General features: G+C 48.2%; 1 protein-coding gene across 1 annotated transcript; it reads right to left on the reverse strand.

Annotated features, from left to right (window-relative positions):
- Positions 1-954: 954 nt before the first annotated feature.
- On the reverse strand, positions 955-13,403 carry LOC149348933 (uncharacterized). Its single transcript, XM_089541037.1, has 3 exons — positions 13,081-13,403; positions 7,269-7,545; positions 955-3,564 (listed from the first exon to the last, which is right to left on the reverse strand). The coding sequence occupies exons 2-3, from the start codon at positions 7,533-7,535 to the stop codon at positions 1,669-1,671; spliced, it is 2,163 nt and encodes a 720-aa protein (XP_089397163.1). The 5' UTR covers positions 7,536-7,545; positions 13,081-13,403; the 3' UTR covers positions 955-1,668.
- Between the last annotated feature and the right edge of the window lie 6,110 nt (positions 13,404-19,513).

Below are 19,513 nucleotides of genomic sequence, written 5' to 3' on the forward strand. Positions count from 1 at the left end.
TAGCTTACTACAGGGCGTCATCGGTCTCGCATGCATTGCGGAAAAGCAGCTATACATTTCCAGGAACGCCCTAACCACTGCCATACACTGACGTCTAATCTGGAGGATGGTTGTCATCATAAAGTTCGTCCCAAAACTTGCGGCTAGTACTGTGAACAAGCTGATTGAATGATGAATTTTCATGGCGCAAGGATATCTGTGGCAAAAGAGCGCCATGGCAAAAGGTGTTTTTGGTTTACTCAAGTTTGGGTCTAAGACCCATTTCCCAGGCACCGCACTAGGGAAAGCTTGTACCCATTTTAAGGCGAAAGCCTTTAATAACTCATACTGTCGTCCGTTAGCATAGGGTGTCACATATTTGGCAGCGTGTTAGCTCGGGAACAAAAAAAGATGGGATTAAACGAATAGTTGCTTCAGATAGAGGAAGAAAAAATGAACCTAGAAGAGACGTTTGATGACCGTGGAGTAATTAATTTATTAATTATAGTTAAAATGTCAAAATTTTGGCGAAATAACACAGACGTCGATATAGCCACGGGAACGGTGTGACGTCACATCCACCGGAAGTCGTCACGGCATAGTGAAAATTGCCACAGAATGGTCGGAAAAACGTCAGATTTGTGTTAAATTACATAGAAAAATGTGTAATTAAGCGTAATTAACACTTAAGATCAACGAAAGATCTATAATTTGGGTATCGATATAGCCACGGGAACGATGTGACGTCACATCCACCGGAAGTCGTCATGGAATAGTGTCCTCGGCTTTCGCCTCTCAACACTTTAGTTGCCAAAGTGTCCTCGCAATTTTATCACCGGTGGGTACCCGGTGGCACTGGGGATCGAACCCCACACCTCCAGCATGCGAGGCAGATGCTCAAGCCACTAGGCCAGCGCTGTGGTACAACAAGCTCGTTTATGAGACATTAAAAATTAAAGAAGTGGAAACAAGAAATGATGCATTCAATTCACCGCAATTTATTGACTACCATCACGCAAAATTTTCTTCTACTCGTCATCAGAGTCAAAACAGTTTATTGAGTCACGCTGCTTCAGAGTGATATTCCCAAAATCACTTCTGTCACTTGATATAGCAGAACAACTGGAACCTGAAGATCCTTTGTTCAAGTTGTTGGATGCTTTTCGTCAATGATTCCGTACTGAGAGGCCCCTGCTCGAGGTCCTGAGAAGAACTGAGGTTGTTTGTGAACGCGAGTTCATCACGGCGCGTTGTCATAGGTGCCCTCCATCACGTTGATTTCATGGTCTTCATTTTCATTGTTCTACATTTCCCTAATAGTCAGAAAATTCCAACGAAACCCTCCGTCGTGATGCCTACACATTGTTCCACAAGTTGACACACATCATTACATCAGAAGCGCTGTAGATAACTGGCAGTGAAGTTGCGGGCCCGAAAAATCATATTTTCGTACGCACAAAGGGGGCATTACGTTGATGATCAGCGGTCGGCTGTTCAACCATTCAGATCTTGCGTCACTGAGCCATGTGGCCTTTGTCTTCACATTTGACGACATGAGGGACGCCGCTACCTTGCGATATCCTTTCTGTAACTCAGCGCAACGGCAGATTTTTCTGAGGCCGATCTCTTAGCCAAGTCTCACGCATGTCGCCGAGAGCACACAGGTAGCCTTATACCTGGATGTGGACGTCATGTCCTGCCTCGACGAGAACTGTGCTGAGACTCATTTCCAGTGACATCTCCGATGTTTCGATACGTAACTGTCGGAAGAGTCTGTTCTTGGTCGTTGACTGAAGTACTTGGTACTTTTGCTTGGCAGTAGCAGTACTTGCGCAGGACCTCATGACGGATGCAGTGCGACTGGTTGCCGTACTTGTTGATCCGGCTTATGTCCCCGGAGACGTCGAAGCCTTCGTCGTCGTTCAAAAGCATCATGCCTTCCAGCATGGCGGCACTTGGAAACACCTCGACCGTGACCCTGAGCCGTCTAGTGGCGTCGGCAGTCTCCTTCACGTCGTCGACGACGAAAAGTTCCTGGGCGTCGTGGACACGCCGCAGGCTAAGTCTGGCGCATCGATTCCCGACCGCTTCATCGAGTTCGTCGGAGTTCAGAAGGTCGTTCACCTTTTCGACGAGCGCCATGGCCGCCTTCAGTACGAGTGGGCTGTTAAGTTCTATAGGAACCTCGGAACTGCATGAACAGTACTCGGACGGTATACCCGCTTGCTTGCAAGTTCTCTCTCGTGGAACCTTGTCGAAGAGGCTGATGCCGTAGCGCGAGTTGCCTTTGTTCTTGAGAGCTGCGCCACTTGCGATAGAGGCGATGTCTCGGAGTGTGGTGTAGGTGTCGAAAGGGGTCGTTAGACGACCTGCATTCGATTCGAGGTTCGACTTGATGTCAGAGAGGCCGAGTCGAGTAAGGGTAGAACCGGATGAAACCTCCCGCTGCTGCGACCTTAGCCAATCAGTTCCGGTGGGCAGCTTCAGTGCGAAGAAGGGCAGACGCTCCTCAATGCGACCAACGAATGTCGATCGAATCGAATCGAAGCGGTGCCCGTGGTCCGACAAGAAGAAAAGAAACGTGTTGTCTAGGTGACCGGTAGAGTTAAGATAAGCTAGAAATTCCACAAAGTCGTCGTCAGCGGCTCCGACCTGCTGCGAGAAATCGTGGCTTATCTCGACGAGGTACGAGAAGACGAAGAAAGGCTTTTCAATGCCGCTTGCGTTGCGGCCGTCGAAGTACCGCTTCAGGTAGTCGAGCTGAAGCATGTGCTTGGGAGTGTTACCGAAGCAAAGCGCGGAACTGGACATCAGAAGGAAAGACTCGTATACTGCAAGCCAGAAGGGTCGCAGATAGTAGTCCGTGGGCGGCTTTGTGAAACCTCTGGCAAGGTAGTTAAACAAGGCGAAGGCCGGGAAGTCTTCGGCGAACAGCGTCTCGTATCCAGCCTCCTGAAAGTCCTTCCACACGATGTGGACGTCGTCGTATATCTTGTCTTTCTGGCCGGGTCTGACGACTTGCTCCACTCGCTGGCCAGTCAGAAGTGCTAGCAGGTTAGGAAACGTGTTGTCTCCGACCTTGTTCATGCCTCTAAAGACGACGGCGTTCAGCTGGGTGACCAGGTAGTCGTAGGTCTTGGGAAGGAATCGCATCATGGACAGTCTTGAAACAGAGTCCAAGCCGAAGATGAGGACATTCGGTAGCTGCCTGGATCGCGCGAGCTGTATTCTCGAGTCTCTTAGACTACGTGAAACTGCCTTTAGTCTCGTGGGTCTTCGAGTTCTCCGGTTCGACTGGGTCGCTGTCGCCTTCGTTGGAGTGCCACGCCGCCGCACAACCACTGTGTGGATGTTGCTGTAAACAGGCCACTTCAAGAAGTTGCTGCAGGTGACGGTAATTGTGCCGTCGTTTAGAGGTATCTTGTCCCGCGTGAAGGGAAAGGCTTCGCTGTACGTTATTTTGTTGTCGGTGACGCGGAGGACTGTCCTGTAGCTGCACTGAAGGTTAGAGAGTGAGTAGCCGGAGGACTCGTTGAATCGAAGGTTCCCATGGGAGTCAACGTAAGTCAGCCAGGGTTGACGCACCTTGCAAGAAAGAAAAAAACAAAAATCGTACGCCATTGCTAAAGACAGAGAGATGCTTTAGCTGAACTATTCACCCGTGGCATTTCGACCTTCGAATAACCGATCGTTTCAAAATGTTCGAACAAGCTGGCTTACACTGCGAACGTTGCGCTGCTACATACAGGATTTGTGTAATAAACATGCAGAGTAATTTATAAGAAAAAAATTGACAGAGTTTTAGCGAAGTTAAAGGGAGAATCAAGTGTGAAAACACTTCGTTTCTAATGACCTTGATTACTGCCCAAACATTGCCTTAACTTCTCCTCCGAATTCGCTTGACTCCTGCCTCGATACTTCCTTACATTTTTCTACAAGAAAATTTATTTTAAACTTTCGTACCACATGACCTGCCCTAGCCACACCGTATCCAAGTCATTTCACCTCAGAGGTGAAGGTTCGAAGGTCAAAGGTCGAGGCTTCAAAGACCCATCGACTTTTTCAGGATTGCTAATGAAGAAGTGCTTTAGCATTAAAAATGCAGACTTCATAAAAACAGTTTTGGCCACTAGAAAATTTTTATTAGCAGCTGCGCTCTTGGCGAAGGGGATACAGTTTTTTAAACAGGAAGTTCGTTGCCCCTAAGTAATATTTTTTGCCAAGCATGAGTCATGGAATTAGGGGAGCAATAGCTGGCAAAGGTGGTTTAAAAAATCGTTAGAAAACTTGAAGCACATTCTCATAGATTGAAGGTTAAGCATATGTGTGGGGGTGGCATAGACGATGAAAGATATGATCTCGGCCGTGTCTTTTGTGGGGGGGATACAGAATTAAACTTGCGTGCTTAAGAGCGGTACCCGCCGCTGTGGCTCAGTGGTTAAGGCGCTCGTCTTCCGAGCCGAAGTACCCGGGTTCGAACCCGGCCGTGGCGGCCGCGTTTCGATGGAGGCGGAACGCAAGAGGCGCCCGTGTGCTGTGCGATGTCAGTGCACGTTAAACATCAACAGGTGGTCGAGACCTACACTGTGGCACCTTTTTCTCTCTTTAATCTTTCACTCCCCCCTCCCCATTCTCTTACGGCGCGGTTCAGGTGTCCGCCAAGATATGCGAGACAGATACTGCACAATTTACTTCCCTCAAAAACCAATTTACATATTTTTATTTTTAATTTATTTATTTATTTGAAATACTGCCAGTCTCTGGTTGAGACCTTAGCAGGTGGGCATTACATGTATAATACAGGGTAAAGGATAAACATTTCAAAAAGCGGCTGTGCAAAGGACAACAATAATCTAGACAATTCATAGCTCAGAAAAACTGAAAAGAAGTTTGACAGATTTCCACAAGCAATCCAAAGAAAAAAGCGTGCTAGTTCAGAAACATAGACATAATATAAACATGGGCATAACACATCGTATACTCCTTGAAGTTATATATATATTAAGAGCGTGAATGTGAATGTCTTTCCCTGTCCTCTCTTTCTCCATCCATTACTTTTTTCTTTTTTTCAGTCATTAGTTTATTTTTGCTATTGTCGATTCTTATTTGTTTTTCGTTGGTTTTTATTGTTTTTATTTTTGTACTTTGCCTCATTCTTTTGTCTTTTATTTGACTCTTTAATTTTACTCTTTGTTTTTAATTACTGACAAATGAATTGTTATGCGGCTGGTGTTGGATTGGCTATGGATCTGTTTTAGCGGACGAACGCCACTGATGAACCACGAAATGCCTTCGCATTAAAAGTTGCACCTTCATCGAGGGAAACACAACACTGTGCGGTGTCGGTGCACGTTAAAGAAACCCAGGTCGCCCAGGTGGTCGAGATTTGTCCCAGCCCACCTTCACCCTAATTATGTCTCCATGACAGCGCGCCGCTTAGTCCGCGCTGACCCTCATTATTAGATTGGAAGACGCCATTTTAAGGCGAAAGCCTTTAATGGCTCATACTGTCGTCCGTTAACAAAGCGTGTCACACGCGTTTAACTCGGGAACTAAAAGAGATAGAAGAAAACCAATCAATGGTTGCTTCAGAAAGAGGAGGAAAAACTGGACGTAGAAGCCAAGTTTGATGACTGTAGGTTAATTAGTTAATTAATTATAGGCAAAAATGCCGAAATTGCATCGAAATAGCGCGGACGTCGATATAGCCATGGGAACGGCGTGACGTCACACCCACCGCAAGTCGTCACGGCATAGTGAAAATTGTCACAGAATGGTCGAAAAAACGTCGGATTTCTGTCAAATTAGATGGAGAAATGTGTAATGAGCCGTAATTAACACTTAAGATCCCCGAAAGATGCACAATTTGGGCATCGAATCGATATAGCCACGGGAACGATATGACGTCACATCCACCGGAAGTCGTCACGGCATAGTGTCCTCGGCTTTCGCCTCTCAACACTTTAGTTGCCAAAGTGTCCACGCAATTTTTTCAGTCGCACGGAATGCACCGGGGCGCCGCAGAGCACCGAGAGCTTCAAATTTTCACTGAAGACTTTCTGGCGGCAGCATTAAACGCTCTCATGCCGCAGTGTAGCGAAAATGCTACTTTCGGTGAAGCCATTCTGGTTTTCCAGTAACCCATACTGGCGCCGATGTTGTCACACTGGAAAGGTGGCACTGGCATCGTGGCACTCGTTTGCTCTGATGTGTTTAGTGAGAGTGTGGTGGTGTCGCTGTCAACTTGGTATATTTTCCGTTGTCGCAACTGCAGTATGCGCGGTTTGTATCGAATATGTGTTTTCCTCCCTATCTCTCTCTGCACATTTAAAAATTAACAAGCAGAAAACCAGTGTAATGCTCAGCAGCCTAGCTAGGGAACTGCAGTTCACAATTGGTAGCGAGGTGCTGGAAGTGGTAAGGGAATACGTCTACTTAGGGCAGGTATAGTGACTAGTGTTCCTGTACGGTATAGGAACACTAGTAGTGACCGCTGAACCGGATAATGCGAGGGAAACAACTAGGATAAGAATGGGATGGAGCGCACATGGCAAGTTCTCTCAGATCATAAATGGCAGTTTACCAATATCCCTGAAGAGAAAAGTATGCAGCAGCTGTATCTTACCCGCACTCACCTATAGGGAAGAAACGTGGAGGCTAACTAAAAAGGTTATGCTTAAGTTAAGGTCAACTCAGTGAGCTTTGGAAAGAAAAATGATAACTGTAACGTTAAGAGACCGGAACCAGGCGGAATGGGTGAGGGAACAAAAGCGAGTTAATTACATCCTAGTCGAAATCAAGAGGAAGAAATGGGCTTGGGCAGGTCATGTAATGAGAAGGCAAGATAACCACTGGTTCCTATTAAAGGTAACAGAGTGGATTCCAAGGGAAGGAAAGGGTACAGGGAGTGGAAGAAATTTAGGTCGGCGAATGAGATTAAGAAGTTTGCAGGGACACGGTGCGCGCAGCTGGCAAATGACAGGGTTAATTGGAGAGACATTGGAGAGTGCTTTGTCCTGCAGTGGGCGTAGTCAGGCTGATGATGATGATTTTGATGATGACGGTGATAGCCTTCATCGAACAGCCACATCCCGCTGTGCACACTCGTTCTTTCAAAACAAAGAATACGATACACTCGGAACAGAAAGCAGTAAAAAGGGAGTAAAGCTGTCCTCTAGCACACACCCTTTAAAAAAGGGTGTGCGTTAGGGGACAGCTGGCTTCCTTTTTACTCCCATATAGGTGTATTCGGGTTAAGAGTGTACGGACGGGACCAGCGACGTGTATACCTTACAGACGACGGGTGTGATTGGGTTCAGGTATGGCCACACGGCGGGGTGGAAAGGGTGCAAGGCAGGCAGCGAGCAAGTCTGGCCTGGGTCCCTCGGCTCCTGGGTGTCGGGGTCGTAGTTCAAGAAGCGGTTGCTGAGGAACTCAACGGGAGGGCCGCTGCCCCGCCCCGCCAGGCGCCAGGATGGTGACGTCATCAATACGAGGATCCCCAGGAATGGAAGCGAGAAGAGGACCCCGTGACGCACAATGTTCCGCCGGTTCATGGTGCCCGCGCTGCGTAATAGAATTTGTATCAAAAGAAAAAATGGCTAATTTCTAATCAGACATATCAGTTACAGAAATATGGAGAAAAAGAAATACCGAGCACCAAGGCACCTCCTCCAGCACCGTTTCAAAGGAAACGCTCCTAACACACACACGCACACACACATACGTAAGTACATACAGGTACAGTCTTTGTTAAAAGTATCCAGGCTGCATGGTTTGCTTCTAGCTCGTACAGTGGAGCCCTTACAGCATCCCTGAAGCTGAAATGGTCGTTAAAGGTAAGGACTGGGGGTCTTCTTACCTTCCAACACTTTTTGATCTTTAGGAAAGCCACAAGGGCTCCACTATACAAGCAAGAAGCAAACCATGCAGCCTGGTTACTTTTGACAGAGACTGTACATATATATGTGCGTGTGCGTGCGTGTGTGCGTGTGTGAGCGCGCGTGTGTGTGTGCGTGAGTAAGTGTGTGCATGTGTGTGTGTGTGTGTGTGTGTGTGTGTGTGTGTGTGTGTGTGTGTGTGTGTGTGTGTGTGTGTGTGTGTGTGTGTGTGTGTGTGTGTGTGTGTGTGTGCACGTGTGTGTGTGTGTGTGTGTGTGTGTGCGCGCGTACGCGTGTGTGTGTGCGCGCGTGTGCGCGCGTGCGCACATGAGCGAGTGCGTGCGCGTGCGTGTGCGCGCTTGTGTGCGTGTGCGTGTGTGCGCGTGTGTGTGTGTGTGCGTGTGTGTGCGTATGTGTGTGCGTATGTGTGTGCGCGCGCGCGTGTTTATGGGGATTTTAACGTACCAAAGCGACTCAGGCTATGAGTGACGCCGTAGTGAAGGGCTCCGAAAATTTCGACCGCCTGGATTTCTTTAACGTGCACTGACATCACACAGTGCACAGGCCTCCAGAATTTCGCCTCCATCTAAATTCGACCACCGCGGCCGATATCGAACCCGCCACTTTCGGGTCAGCAGCCGAGCGCCGTAACTACTGAGCCACCGCGGCGTACGGGCCACCTCGGCGACTCAAAGTAGTAATTTCTCCGAAACCTCCCTTTAAAGGCTATAATGACAGGTGCGATGGGAAACTGTTCTGTGCAGCTCACAATCGGAGCTACAGCTTCGCATCGTGGGCTGGGCCTCGAAGGTCGCGGTGGCCCAACAGTGCCGAGATAGTACCCGTTTATCTCTTCAAGCAGGTTGCATTAGTATGAGAGTTTTGGCATAGTGGAGACTGCCAGATTACCGCATGCCAGCTGTGCGCCCCACCTCGTACCCCAGCGTGCAATATGCGAGTGCCAAGAAGGCGTATACGTTAACTGGGTATACTACGTCCACGTTTGTAAATCTCCGCTATGATAAACCTCTCAACTAGTCACGTGGTTACGACGGTCGTGCTTCTGAGCAAAGAGTCAGCGAATAAAGGTGCACTGAAGCGGAATCTGAACTCGTCTTTTTGCCGCGGGAACTGGATCTACACGTTCCCAGCATCCTCAGCAACTGCGAATTATTGCCCTGTGCGGCCGATTTCCCTAATAAATCAGATTAACGTCCGGCTCCCTCCTTTTTTTTTAATTCCCCGCATACGGGGGGAGGAGTCGACCAACGCATGGAGTGCCTTTCAGGCAGTCGCGTGGCGACATTGCTTTCGCTTTTATTTTGTTTCTCTTAGGTTTCCGTGAATAAATAGGTGCAGTCAGAGACTACATAGCTGCAAATTAGGCCCACGGTAATAAAAATACGCGTGGAATCTTTGCTTTCGCCGATCAGTACACGTGTCACTCCGCCGATGGCAGAGCGGCAAGCCACCACAGGACTGGTTGAAAGGTTGGTCGACTCCTCCCACCGTCTGCGGGAAATTAAAAAAAAATAAAGGCGAGAGTCCGACTTTAATTTGAATTCAATTACTGAAACCGGCCGCACAGGGCAATAATTCGAAGTTTCCAAGAACGCTCGTAAAGTGTAGACCGAGTTCCAGCGGTAAAAATACGAGTTCAGATTCTTCTTCAGTGCAACTTCATGCAGTGTTAAGTGTATTGGTCAAAGGCTATCAATAGCAACCTTCTGCAAATCCTGATCCGGTTTGAGCATAAAGTCTTACTGGACGATGTAAACCATGCAGGTTTCAGCCAAGGCGTTGTTATACCTTAACTAGTGCGCAACAGCTAGCTTCTACAACAAGCCCCCTTCAGACCTAAGCATAGAACCTGAGTCAGCAGTTCACGCTCAACCATCGCGTATACGCTGCACAGCATAGTTAAGCCCGTTGTGTCCGGGGGATGCGGGCAGAGAACTATTTTTCTTTCAATGCGAAAGGATTACTTGGCTATGTCGATGCTTTCGTTTCCGCAGAACGTGTCCGCAGCGGTTTCTTCGTTCGTGTGAGAGTTAAGCGAGAAAAAATGATTTTTTTTTTGTGATAGAGGATGATGTGGTGAAATTTGGTAAATTTGGTCGATGTGGTGTAATTAGTTAATTAATTATAGCCACAAATGTCACTTAGACGTCAAAATATTATCAGATGTCGATATAGTGGAACGACATGAAAACAGTACTAGACATCAAAATTGCGGGAAAAAGCGCAACCACGTGACAGAGGATCAAAAATGCTGTTGTACACCAAATTTGATTGACCTGGAGTAATTAGGTAATTAATTAGATTCCAAAAGGTCATTAAGGCGTCAAAATAGCCCCAGACGTGCATATAGTGCGGGTACATGAAAATAGCGGCAGACGTCAAAATTGGAAAAAGTAAAAATAAAGAAAAAGAGGCAAACAGTCTAAGTGAAGCAAAGCGAGGCGACGAGTGTGAAGGAGGCATCAATGCTTCCGCATTCTATCAATGTGGGTCGCCTCAGTGACCTGTAACTTTTTTTTATTCTACAGCGCCCAGCCTATTTTATGCATAGCATAGCCAGCTGTTGCGACCTGTATCGCGCTCGTATAAATTCACAACGAACGACCCCTGGAGCCAAGGCCGCTTTAACTGATTTGACAGATTGTGACTATGCAATTCAAATGGTAGTCAGTCACCCATTTTATGTCCTATAGCCGCTTGTTCCGAAGTACCCAGCAGCTCATACGCCTTTCTCGCTGACAGCCGCCGCGGTGGCTCAGTGGATATGGTGCTCGGCTGCTGACCCGAAAGGCGCGGGTTCGATCCCGGCCCCGGCGGTCGAATTTCGATACAGGCGAAATTCTAGAGGCCCATGTACTTGCGACGTCAGTGCACGTTAAAGAACCCCAGGCGGTCGAAATTTCCGGAGCCCTTGACTACGTCGACTTTCATAGCCTGAGACGCTTTGGGACGTTAAACCACATAAAGCGAACCGAACCTTCCTCGCTGAATCACTCTGCGCTTCGCTTGGATGGGCGCCGAGTCGAACTTCGCGTCACGCAGACAGCACAGATCGCTTATCGCAGCTAATCGCTTCGCTGCATGAGAACTTTGAACAGACTTCGTGCACTGTTCAAGCTCACTGAGCGGTGTCTTAGCTGGTTCTTTGGAACGAAATGGCATGTCTCAATGAATGATCTACAGAACAAGACCGACTTAATTTTGCCACTGAAAGACTACTTTTTTATTTTCAGTCTTGGTTTTGCCCCGCCGCGGTGGCTCAGTGGTTACGGCGCTCGGCTGCTGGCCCGAAAGACGCGGGTTCGATCCCGGCCGCGGCGTCTGAATTTCGATGAAGGCGAAATTCTAGAGGCCCGTGTACTGTGCGATGTCAGTGCACCGAAAAGAACGCCAGGTGGTCGAAATTATCCGGAGCCCTTCATTACGACGTCCCTCATAGCCTGTGTCACTTTGGGACGTTAAACCTCAATAAACCAGTCTTGGTTTTCTGAGCCCCGAATGCAACGGCATTCTTTATGTTCGTGACAGGCTTCCTTCGTGCATACCGGAATGGTCATCGAACGCATCGTTCTAATTAGGGTGTCAATAATCATTGTTGGGCTATTTATTGTCCTTTAAAATTAAATACTTAGATCTGCGTCTGATAATGGTCGCACTACACGCGAGTGCATCAGAATGAAGACTTGCAGACCGCTCATCGGGGTGACAGGAGCGCTAGATGAGCATACAAAATAGTGGTCGCCCATCTGTCGCTGTAGTATAACAGGCCCAGTTTTCAACTCTCCAAGTTACCAACCATTATTTTTGTCTCGTGCCTGACTTTCGTGCTCATACTGCCCTTAGACGGGGCGCACTGCCCTTCATCCACACGTGCGCATTTCTGAATTAGTTCTTAGTTCACAGCAACCACCGCGATCTGGTCTGTTTCGCTACATTAGATTACCAACTGGTCCGAGCTGACAGCACTATCAGCCACTAACTGCCCAAAATCTCCAAATTTATGTCGATGACGCTCCTGGTCCTGGCGGCCGTGTCGGTGCCTCAACTTTCCTGGTATGAACACACGTGCGTAAGGACAATGACCTCCCGATTGCGCCACAGTAACTAGCGCGAAGAAAAAAACACTACTAGCAGCGAAAAGACACTGACGTCACACAATGCCTCCTTGACGTTCTTTTCGCGCTAGTTGCGACACATTATCGCAACCAGTCACTCATCACTAAATAGCCCTACTTTCTCTAGCGTGTGTCCCGTCGGATCCTTTCTAGCCTGTTATACTTCCGTCGCTTCTCTTTCACAATCATTTGTTACTTTCCCGCTAGTTTGGCTCGAACTAGCCAAACCCTTTTCTTTAATCACACGATGAGCTTGCGTCATACACGAAAGATTGGCTTATTGGAGTTTTAACGTCCCAAAGCGACTGAGGCTATGAGAGACGCCGTAGTGGAGGGCTCCGGAAATTTCGACCACCCGGGGTTCTTTAACGTACACTGACATCGCACAGCACACGGGCCTCTAGAATTTCGCCTTCAAGAAATTCAGCCGCCGCGGCCGGGATCGAACCCACGTATTTCGGGTTAGCAGCCGAGCGCAGTAACCAGTGAGCCACCGCGGCGGGGCATACACGAAAGAGGCTAGCAACTTTGAAACCGAGGCAAATAAAATGAAATATAACCCCCTTCGTCGATTTGAAAGACTGGTTTGGTTTCGTTTGGTTTCGTTTGGTTTATGGGGTTTAACCTACCAAAGCGACTCAGGCTATGAGAGACGCCGTAGCGAAGGGCTCCGGAAATTTCGACCCCCCGGGGTTCTTTAGCGTGCACTGACATCGCACAGCACGGGCCTCTAGAATTTCGCATCCATAGAAATTCAAGGACTATCAGCTTCTTTCGGACAACTGCCCTGGTAGTTCTTCCACGACATTACCAAAGCAGCACAGGTAATCGCCCAATATTGGTAACGTACTGGCAAAAACCGGCCCTATAAAGGACCAGAGTAATGCCATTGACCCAATACTAGAAATGCACTGGCAAAAGCCGCTCCTGTAAAGAACCAGAATAAAGTCATCCATTTCCAATATTGGGCCGGTTACCTGTGCTACTTGGGTATACGCGGTCATCCGTGAGGCGAAGACTACGTGGTCCATCTTCAGCGGGATACGCGAACAGAACAGCGAGCGACTGCATCCGTCAGAACCTACCTGTGGCAGTGTCGCGCGTCGTCCGGATTCCCACGCTTCGGTGCAGCATAGATCGCATGTAACTCGAAGCAGCAACCACAGCGGCGGCGGCGGGGACCCGATGACACCGCACCGCTGCTCGCTTTGGCAACACCGGCGCGGCTACTGCTACCCACAGCCGGCGACGGCACCCGCCGGGGAACATGTGCGTCTTGCACGGCACACGCACAAAACGGATGTGGCACAACGCAAGGCCGCACACACTCGATCACGTGACGGACGAGCAGTTTTCTTTTTTGTGCTGTTCGTAGTCTCGACGAGCAAGCCACAGAGACGAGAGTGAGGGAACAGGGTTTGTTTGAATCGGTCGCTGACGGAACCGCATGCCGTTATTCGCCGACGCGCGCACTTATCATAAGCACGCCGCCGATATAACGTATACACTGTGTGCCGGTAAAACTGTGCGTCGTCGTACAAACTGGGGTTGTAGCCAGCCACAGCCGAGGACCGCTACAAGGACCTCTCGTTTAATTTGGTTTGGTTTTTTGGGATTTAACATCGGCGCACCCAACAATTTTTGTCGGCGTACGCAACATCCTCAAGATGTTGAATAAAATTGAATTGAATTGAATTGAAAAGCAACTCAGGCTTTGAGGGACGCCGTAGTGAAAGGCTCCGGAAATTTCGACCGCCTGGGGTTCTTTAACGTGCACCTCACATCGCACAGCACACGGGCCTCTAGAATTTCGCCTCCATCGAAATTCGGCTGCCGCGGCCGGGATCTAACCCGCGTCTTTCGGTTCAGCAGCCGAGCGCCATAACTACTGAGCCACCGGGGCGTACGGGATTTGAGCGGTTCATCCTTAAGATGTATCCGACTAAAATTGCTTTGCCGTGGTGGTCGGGCTCACGACTCATTCTTTGTGAATTTGAACCTCCGATAAGGTGACGGCAGTTTCACCTTGGAACACACGAAATACTTCCCCGGAGAGACGCGCAGCACAGAGTTCTGGGCGAAGCGAGCGGTATCACGCGATTGCCTGCCCAAGCCGCACAGATGATTGGCCCAGCGTTGGAAACATGTTGGCAAATGATGGCCCAATAAATGACCTGCTTGAATCCAACAATTTTCCATACTGGGCTGATTACCTGCGCTGGTTTGGTGCTTTGCGTCTGCCGCGGCGAAATAGCGCGTCGGCAGCAGGGCATGCAATAGAGGAGAAAAAACGTCGTCGTCGCCGATCCAGCAGCATCGAAGGATGGGCGCACTGTTTTATACTGACGCACTCAGGCCGGCGAGGCATTCAACCGTACGCGGCGCGTCAGTAGCCTGCGAAGAGTGCACGGATCGTGGCCCGGCGCCGGTGGTGACTCGTCGCTCGAGCAGGCAAATGTGACGGAAGCGGACGGATCGACGTATACGGTGCCGGGACTGCGCGCACGTGCGTGTCCTGATACCCGCATACATTTCGCGTTGCTACAAGCGCTAGCAGAGACGGGCGGTGCAGACGTCTATGTCGTTGTCTTTCATCCTACCATGCTTGATATTGTGCGCCAGAAACGCGCGCGGATTTATGACCGAAGGCGTCAATTCCACGGTACAGCAATAGGTGCCCAAGCAGCTCAAGTAATCTTCCCAGTATTGGGAACCAAATATTGGCCCGTATTGGTAAAAGGCCGGTATTACAAAGGATCAGGGTTGTTGTGGTGGTGAAACTTTATTTCCAGAGGATGTAGGGGCGCGACCAGAAGTCGCCCCCCGCTTAAACGGCGGCCGCTATCCCTTGGGCAGCGGCGGCGTCTTCAGCCATGCAGCTGGAGGAGCTGGATCTGTGTCCCCGGGTCGGGGCTGAGCAATAGAGCTTCCCAATGAGCAGAGTCGGTAATGAATCGACTCGCAGGTAGGGACTGCGGGCAGTTCCAGAACATATGATTTAGATCGGCTTTCATATCACACTCATTTGCGATATTGCATTCGCAATGTAATCGACCCAATAGTATTGGGAACCCAATATTGGTCCGTAATGGCAAGGCTGGTCGTACAAATGACTAGAGTGAGACCATCGATTTCTAGTATTGGGCCGGTTACCGGTGTTGCTTGGGTGCGCATCAAAAGCACAGATTAACCAGAATCCTCCACCTTGCAGCCACCAATCTTTCGGCTAAACCTTCTATACGCGGCTTGGACTCGGGGTCTCAATTACCGGCCCCTTATGACTTCATTCGTTAAGCAAGCCCGTTCACGTTCATAAAATTAATCCGATTTATGCCTTGAGGCAGCGATCGCCGCTAAGAAAACAAAAATTACGGACGATCATGGTAGAGGTGTAAAATTTAAATACATTTTGAAAGCTTATAATGTAAACCGGTTTTATCACGTTGTCTTTCTAAAAAAATTGGAATTGTGAAAATAATCAGGGTGCATTTAGTTAAGAAAATTTACTTTTAACTCAGAAATGAGTAAATAATGGCCGCCGCGGTGGCTAAGTGGTTATGGCGCTCGGCTCCTTACCCAAAAGACGTGGGTTCGATCCCGGCCGCGGCGGCTGCATTTCAATGGAGGAGAAATTCTAGAGGCCCGTATAGTTAGCGATGTCAGTGCGTGTTAACGAACCACAGGTGGTCGAAATTTACGGAGCCCTTTACTGGGGCATTCCTGAAAGCCTGAGTCGCTTTGGGACGTTAAACCCCCAGAATCCAAACCTAAGTAAACAATGATATTTTTGAACCAAAACAAAGACGCTGCAAAGCCTTTTCAGGAAAAGATGGCGATATACTGCATACAACACAATCGACGGAAAGCACTGGATCAGTCAGAATAGCCAGTGTCCTAACTGCTGGGGAGGAAAATGCTTGGTTTGTAATAAGGGAGTAATTACTCATTGGCATCCACCTGAGCGCAGCCATACGGCTACAAAGGAAAGCTATACAGCTTTCTCAGAAACTTCGTAGTTAAAGAAAAATTCGTCCTGGTCCGGGGTTCGAACGCAGGACCACCGCTACACCGGAGCAGTCGCTCTACCAATTGAGCTAACCAGGACGGCAAGCTTATGGTAGGACGAGAGCGAATTGATCAATAACTCGAAGTGGGAACTGTGTTGGTCAAATGTTTAGGGGAATCCCCCAAGGTGGAGTAGATTTGTAATAAGGGAGTAATTACTCATTGGCATCCACCCGAGCGCAGCCATACGGCTACAAAGGAAAGCTATACAGCTTTCTCAGAAACTTCGTAGTTAAAGAAAAATTCGTCCTGGTCCGGGGTTCGAACCCAGGACCACTTTGTAGCCGTCGGGTGGATGCCAATGAGTAATTACTCCCTTATTACAAATCTACTCCACCTTGGGGGATTCCCCTAAACATTTGACCAAAATGCTTGGTTGTGCGCCTTTACCAACGTTAAGATTCGAGTGGACGCACACAGGTTTTTTTGTTGCGTAAGCAACACTACGCGAGTCGCCGAGCCATTTCGCGGAGCTGAGGCAAAGCCATTCTGCGCATGCGCGAGGACGGCGCAAAGCTGGCGCGCCGTCGCTGCGCGGGTGACTCAGAGGCGCCGCCGCCGCGCTCGCCAGTTGCGCATGCGCAGTAGCGGCGCATAGCTAGCGTGCCGGGGCCGCCGCCGCTGCCGCGCGCTCTCCATCGCCTCTCTCTCTATCTCCTCGTTGCTTTCGCAATCCTCCAGGTTTAACCAGAGCTAAACCACTTCCAATTTTTCGCACAGGCTCTCCTGCAAGCCTCGTATCCACATTACCGAACTTCGACCAGTTTCTTTCACATGACTCAGACGAAGCGGGAATTCATTGTACCGACATGCGACTGACGTCAGCATTTAGCACCTAGAAAGACTTTGCCACAATGGACAGCTCCAAATGCTTGGGGGGGACTTCCAAACAGCTCATTTAAACCGAATTTTACAGTGCATAGTGAGGTTGCGGGAAACTCCAATTGGAAATTTTTACGGTTATTTTCTCTCCTCTGGACAATGAAAAAATCCTAAATAAACTTTTTTTCTCCCGAGTGAAAATTGTTTTTGAGAAAACCCCCCCGCGCTGGCTCAGTGGTGAAGGCGCTCGTCCACTGAGCCGCAGTACCCCGGTTCGAGTCCGACCGCGGCGGATGCGTTTCGATGGCGGCGAAACACAAGAAAATTAGGGAGGCACTTTGACGATCTAAATTGCGCGAGGCGAAAGTCTTTTTGCGCCGATTTCACTGCGTCTGTTGCTGATGACTAATTACTAAGTAATGACTAAATACAAAGTACCAGTTGATGACTTACTAATTAATGGTTACAACATATTATGCCACAATGAATACAATGATTTTTGGCTGCGGCGTATTAGACCACTGATGACGTCATCAGGATGATTGACAGCTGTAGTGTGACAGTTTTCGCGGACGGACGGACGGACAACGATGAGTCATTAAAGGCTTTCGCCTTAAAAGGCGCTGGTGTGCTGTGCGATGTCAGTGCACGTGAAAGACTCCCAGGTGGTCGAAATTATACCGGAGACCTCCACTACGGCACCTCTTTTTCTTTCTTTCTTTCCTTCTTTCTTTCTTTCTTACCTTCTTTATTTCTCTCTTCCTTTCTTTGTTTTTCTTCTTTCCCTCCCTCCTTTATCCCTTCCGTTATGGCGCGGCTCAGGTGTGCACCGACATACGTGAGACAGTTACTGCTTCATTTCATTTCCTCAAAAGTCAATTTTCATTTTTTTTTAATATTTTCTGCAGCGTTCATGTCTTAATTGTATCGCGAACTACGTAAATGTGTGCGTGTCTGCCGTGTGAAAGCGAGAGGTGATACCCACCGGAAGACCGCGTGCCGTGGCGGCTCTCTTTAGTGCGTGGTACTGCGGCCATAGGACACCGTATACTCCAGCACGGCCAACATTGGCAATACATTGGCAAAAGCCAGTCCTACCAAGGGCCAGAGTGAAACCATCCGTTTCCAATAAAGGGCCGATTACATGTACTGCTTGGGTATATATATATATATATATATATATATATATATATATATATATATATATATATATATATATATATATTATATATATAATTCGGAGGTCGTGGGTTCGGATCCCACCGGCGGCAGGTGGTTGTTTTTTCTTCTGCTTTTCTAATCAGTTATCTTTAAAACGATAACATATTCAGTAATATTCTAAATTGATCAACACCACAAAATAAATAACTTAAAAAAAAATCCCCTGTGCCCCTTGGTTTCTGTGGCTGTTGGCTTCTGTCATATTTATAACGAGCCCCTCATCCCCTTCCCTTGTTTGCTTAATTGCTTAGCGAGGGCCTCGATTCTGGCAGCCTTGACGCCTTAGGAAGCATAAGAGGGTTCTCACGCAGCTTCCACCCTCTCCGTTCGATGACGTTCTACGTCACACCTGCGGTAACCCAGGACGTTCTACGTCCGCCGCTTATGAACGTGGGTGGCGCTGATGAACACTCTCAAGGTTAGGTTACTTGTAAACATAAATACCCCCGAAAGCAGAAGAATTGACAGCCGTCGCCGTAGCTCAGAGGTAGAGCACCGGACGCGTAATTCGGAGGTCGTGGGTTCGGATCCCACCGGCGGCAGGTGGTTGTTTTTTCTTCTGCTTTTCTAATCAGTTATCTTTAAAACGATAACATATTCAGTAATATTCTAAATTGATCAACACCACAAAATAAATAACTTAAAAAAAAAATCCCCTGTGCCCCTTGGTTTCTGTGGCTGTTGGCTTCTGTCATATATATATATATATATATATATATATATATATATATATATATATATATATATATATATAAAGCAAACAAGGAAAGGGGAATGAGGGGCTCGGTATAAATATGAGAGAAGCCAACAGCCACAGAAACCACGGGACACAGGGGATTTTTTAAAATTTATTTCTTTATTTTGCGATCTTGATCAATTTAGAATATTACTGAATATATTATCGCTTAAAGGTAATTGATTATAAAAGCAGAAGAAAAAACAACCACATGCCGCCTGGTGGGAACCGAACCCACGACCTTCGCAAAATAAAGAAAATTTAAAAAAAATCCCCTGTGTCCCTTGGTTTCTGTGGCAGTTGGCTTCTCTCATGTGTGTCTGTGTGTATATATATATATATATATATATATATATATATATATATATATATATAGAACATCATATTCCAGCACGGCCAATATTGGAAATACATTGGCAAAAGTCGGTGCTGCTTGGGTGAACTCTCGAGCTAGAGCGCGGCCCTCCCACCAACACGCTGTGCTCCGCACGCTACTCGGCCCGTCCTTTTCCTTCCGACGACGCACGTCGGAACATTAATGACAGTACTATTTTCTGGTTTTGACAGATGTTAAGCTTGCATGACGTCAAACGTATTTTCACTGTAGTTCGCTTTCCCCACAGAAGAACCCAGTGAATGGCCGCAGCTGCTTTCAATACGCCTCAAAGAATCGA

Source organism: Amblyomma mixtum, chromosome 4 (genome assembly GCF_055824585.1).
Source record: "Amblyomma mixtum isolate Tamu chromosome 4, ASM5582458v1, whole genome shotgun sequence".
In the NCBI taxonomy this organism is placed as follows: Eukaryota; Metazoa; Arthropoda; class Arachnida; order Ixodida; family Ixodidae; genus Amblyomma; species Amblyomma mixtum.

Coding starts and splice junctions, on each gene's coding strand:
- LOC149348933 (XM_089541037.1), bottom strand. CDS start 7,535: ATGAACCGGCGGAACATTGTGCGTCACGGGGTCCTCTTCTCGCTTCCA. Junction 3,565..7,268: donor TCACACCCGTCGTCTGTAAG/GTATACACGTCG, acceptor CTTTCTTGCAAG/GTGCGTCAACCCTGGCTGAC.